The sequence below is a fragment of the Branchiostoma floridae genome, chromosome 6, assembly GCF_000003815.2.
Source record: "Branchiostoma floridae strain S238N-H82 chromosome 6, Bfl_VNyyK, whole genome shotgun sequence".
Taxonomy (NCBI): Eukaryota; Metazoa; Chordata; class Leptocardii; order Amphioxiformes; family Branchiostomatidae; genus Branchiostoma; species Branchiostoma floridae.
The window spans coordinates 25,582,353-25,587,257 of record NC_049984.1 but is presented as its reverse complement, the minus strand read 5'-3'; the positions used below and the strand labels follow the sequence as shown (position 1 = coordinate 25,587,257).

Sequence of the window (4,905 nt, the reverse complement as noted above, 5' to 3'; positions counted from 1 at the left end):
AGCTATTGGTTGCCTTTCTTATTTTAAGTGACCAGGACTAATGAGATTTATAGCTATTTATAGCCTTGTTTACATGGCTACAAGACTAGTTAGTCACATAGTTAAGAAAGGAGAGACTTTGTTACTCATACTGAAGTTCAATATTTTAAACATAATACAGGGACGATGATGAAGTAAAAGTGATAAAATATAGCTGTGCTTATCATATTCATATTTCAATATTAATGAGCTTTAGGTGATATCTGTATGGTCTGACACCAACTTATAGGTATTGTGCTCCACTTCCTGTTGAAAATTCTGGAATACAGCAAGCCAAGAACAATATATGGCACATCAAAGTTGGTGGGTCAGTTAATTAGGCAGGAGGGCCATAAAATGACTTACGGTCATTGAGTCGTATTCAGCTAGAAGAATGGGTATGCCACCCCGTAAGGGGCGGTATAACCCCAACGGTGCTGTAATACACCGTATGACTATGACTGACTGGCTGATATCTGTGCTGGAGGTGAGGTAAACGTCCGACAGGTCGGTCAGATGTGACGTAGTACCTGCGTTGCTGAAAGGTTAAAAGCGGTCAGGTGTGACGCACACACCCGTGTTATGTTACCTGGTCCAAGATGGCGAGTTCCGTACTGCTTGCAATCGCCATGGTAGTCCTGTATGATACTTTTCTTGCCCGAGCCCAGGACACCAGAACCGACAGGGCTGGGTCCGTTCTGCGGGAGTATGTAGACAAGGGCTACTGTACCTACACCTATGTGGTTCCGCCTGGGTCCCGTACAGGGGGCTGCTCATCGCCGGGCCTTGAGACACAGCTAGCCGAGACGAAGGAGGAAACAGGTCACTTGAGAAATCAGGTGGATCACCTGTCGTCCATGGTGGAAACCCTGTTGTCCAGGGTGAACAGTTTGTCTGCTGAGCTGTCGCAGGAAAGGTCCACGAGCGCACAGCTAAAACAAAACCTAACACAGGAGATACAAGAACAAGAAAATAGTATCCAAGCTAGGCTACAGAATCTGACTACAACCTTGTCCGAGCAACAAGTGGCCATAAACCAAGCGCTGCAGGTTAGTGCAAGGTATTCAAAAGGTGGGCCCAATAATTCGATTTCGTGTACACTGTTGACCTAGCAGAAGGGCTTTCTCTTGTCCCCAGCCCATGTATTTTGAACCACAAACAATACTGGAACGTCAGTTAATCTTACGCGACCAGGAACATTACCGGCACAGTCACTCATGCATACAGTCGCAACAAAATTATTCATGAACCTTTTGTTTATGCTACCCGGTACCGTGGGGAGGCCTAGGGAAAACATGTCATGTTTCTGGCCACCTGTAGCAAAAACCTACCCACTGGATCATAAAAGGGATAAAACTGTTACATGCATCTGAGTGATACGATTCAAACAGACTTCCTGTATGTCACACTCTTAACAGGTTAGGACTTTGAACAATTGGCATACGAATGTGTACAAAACGTTGTAACATACATTCGCATGTAAATTCCACCAGGTGCCATTATACCGACACCTAAAAAAAACCGTTGCTATAGAGGCCTTCTGAAGATTGTCTTCAACACCTAAATACCTGACTTGTATTACATTTAGGATATTTAACATTCTGTGTTCAAGACAATCTTGGGAAGACTTCTATACTAACGTTTTTTTTAGGTGGTGGAATTATGATAGTCGATGTTACATCTTTGTTCAAATTATTGATATATTGGCGATTGCAAAATATTTCTGTATCAATGGTCTTGAGAATATCAGTGCCTGATCCATGTCAGTTTCACGTTGCTATGATGTACGCCATGGATCAATTTGGATTCAAATATTTTAAACCTATGTAGATTTATTACTTCCATCTTATCTCATTGATTATGCAAATGAAACTATGATTACCATAATCTACTTTACTCTTTGTGACCTCCTTTAGCAGAAATACATACATTGTCTACAAATCCTTTAATTTAGCCGAATTCCATGATTACATTTGGCAAATTTGCAATTTACATAATCCATACATAGTTGTGTATACCTTTAACTTACACATTATACGTCACAAGAAGGTGATTCCCATAATTGATCACTATGGAATGTTGGATGTCATTTTTACATTAATTATGCAAATTAGACTTCTCAGTTGAAAATACTCATTTTTGGTACAAAAATATGCGTATGCCAAACGTGTAATCGAAGTACTTTACAACAAACTTTACAACAAGCTACACATTTGTCATGCCAGTGCATTTCTTGTTGGGTAATCGGAGCTAACACGACGTGCGTTTTTCACACATCTCCGGGTCCGCCATTTTTATCGATCACGTGATTGAAGCCATGTGACCATGTAACACAACCCGGCGTTATATGGACTAATCGCGCCGCACTGGTTGGCGGAATGAAAAGACTGATAGCTGTTTACGACAGAAAAATAGTTATCAAGTATTTCAATGGCAGTTTCAGTGTTTTAATTGTTTGACTATGTCCAGAAATCACACTTTTTTTCACACCCATTTTTGCGATGGAACGTTCCACAGATTAACAAACCAAAAACTATCTGTAGCTCCCGCGTGACGTAACGCTCCGACACAAAGCGTATCACTTGGGAAAAACACACGTCTGTACAGAGCAATAAAGGGTTAATGACCCGCCCCGAGGTGTATATGGTGTCATAACGCCTGATCCTTTGCTATTGTTTTATGGGGTGGTTATAGCAAAGGACCAGGTGTTATGACACCATATATACCGAGGAACAGGCGGGTCATTAACGCTATTATCATATAGCCTACCCAAACAGGAATCAGGTATCAGGACAGTTCGGCACATGGACACTTCGGCCCGGACACTTCGGCCCCAAGCCCAGGACACTTCGGCCCCAAGTCCAGGACACTTCGGCCCCAAGTCCAGGACACTTCGGCCCTGCTAGTTCCTGTGTGCGTGGGCATGCTATGCAATGTACAAATTAATCTCTTAGCTCGCAGTTGTAAGGACATTGATTTCGATATTTACGATGAACAGTTAATGCCAGTCGGGTGTTTTGAGCAGTAGATTCATTTTTAAGCTGTACATGTAAGTTACCTATGTTGTACATTAAAAAAATATCCGTAACAGGTCGCGGTGTGGAGTACTTTATAGGACTGTTTAAGACGGCTAACTATACATCGCAGTAGGTAAGACTTCAAGTAAGCTAGGGTCATGCAGAAAACCGGAGCAAAAAGGGATCTTCATGCCCCGAAAACGCCAATAAATTGTTATCACTAATTACGATTTCCTCGAGTAAACAGGAGAACACTATATAATATACTGTACAAGTAAAATCATACGTCCTAGAATTATACGTTATTTAGTCAACTAAGGCTACGTGTTCGATAACTATTGTGGAGTAGACTCGGGACCGAAGTGTCCTCGGCTTGGGGCCGAAGTGTCCTTGGCATGGGGCCGAAGTGTCCTCGGCTTGGGGCCGAAGTGTCCTCGGCTTGGGGCCGAAATGTCCTGATTGCCAGGGGGCCAAAGTGTCCATGTGCCGAAGTGTCCGACATTCATTTCAGACCGAATTATGACCAAAAAACACAATCCCTCGGAAACAATTTTTCTACCACGAACCCCTTACCCTAACCCTAGCCCTAACCCTAACAGGAACCCTAACCCTAATACTTATCCTAAGCACTCTCAGAAAAATGGTCGAAATTTGCATGTTTTCTATCCATTTCAGACCGAATTATGACCAAAAAACACAATCCCTCGGAAACAATTTTTCTACCACGAACCCCTTACCCTAACCCTAGCCCTAACCCTTACAGTAACCCTTACCCTAATACTAATCCTAAGCACTCTCAGAAAAATGGTCGAAATTTGCATGTTTTCTATCCATTTCAGACCGAATTATGACCAAAAAACACAATTCCTCGGAAACAATTTTTCTACCACGAACCCCTTACCCTAACCCTAGCCCTAACCCTTACAGTAACCCTTACCCTAATACTTATCCTAAGCACTCTCAGAAAAATGGTCGAAATTTGCATGTTTTCTATCCATTTCAGACCGAATTATGACCAAAAAACACAATCCCTCTGAAACAATTTTTCTACCACGAACCCCTTACCCTAACCCTAGCCCTAACCCTAACAGGAACCCTAACCCTAATACTAATCTAAGCACTCTCAGAAAAATGGTCGAAATTTGCATGTTTTCTATCCATTTCAGACCGAATTATGACCAAAAAACACAATTCCTCGGAAACAATTTTTCTACCACGAACCCCTTACCCTAACCCTAGCCCTTGCCCTATCAGGAACCCTAACCCTAATATTAATCGTAAGCACTCTCAGAAAAATGGTCGAAATTTGCATGTTTCCTATCCATTTCAGACCGAATTATGACCAAAAAACACAATCCCTCGGAAACAATTTTTCTACCACGAACCCCTTACCCTAACCCTAGCCCTAACCCTAACAGTAACCCTAACCCTAATACTAATCCTAAGCACTCTCAGAAAAATGGTCGAAATTTGCATGTTTTCTATCCATTTCAGACCGAATTATGACAAACAAACACAATTCCTCGGAAACAATTTTTCTACCACGAACCCCTTACCCTAACCCTAGCCCTAACCCTAACAGGAACCCTTACCCTAATACTTATCCTAAGCACTCTCAGAAAAATGGTCGAAATTTGCATGTTTTCTATCCATTTCAGACCGAATTATGACCAAAAAACACAATCCCTCGGAAACAATTTTTCTACCACGAACCCCTTACCCTAACCCTAGCCCTAGCCCTTGCCCTATCAGGAACCCTAACCCTAATATTAATCGTAAGCACTCTCAGAAAAATGGTCGAAATTTGCATGTTTCCTATCCATTCAGACCGAATTATGACCAAAAAAACACAATCCCTCGGAAACAATTT

General features: G+C 42.1%; 1 protein-coding gene across 1 annotated transcript in view; it reads left to right on the top strand.

The window, feature by feature from the left end:
- The first annotated feature begins 526 nt into the window (after positions 1-526).
- LOC118417855 overlaps positions 527-4,905 on the top strand; it is a 21,769-nt gene continuing 17,390 nt past the window's right edge. Inside the window, exon 1 of the mRNA XM_035823606.1 lies at positions 527-1,067. Coding sequence (XP_035679499.1) covers positions 618-1,067 — 450 coding nt within the window. The 5' untranslated portion in view covers positions 527-617. The remainder of the gene's footprint in view (positions 1,068-4,905) is intronic.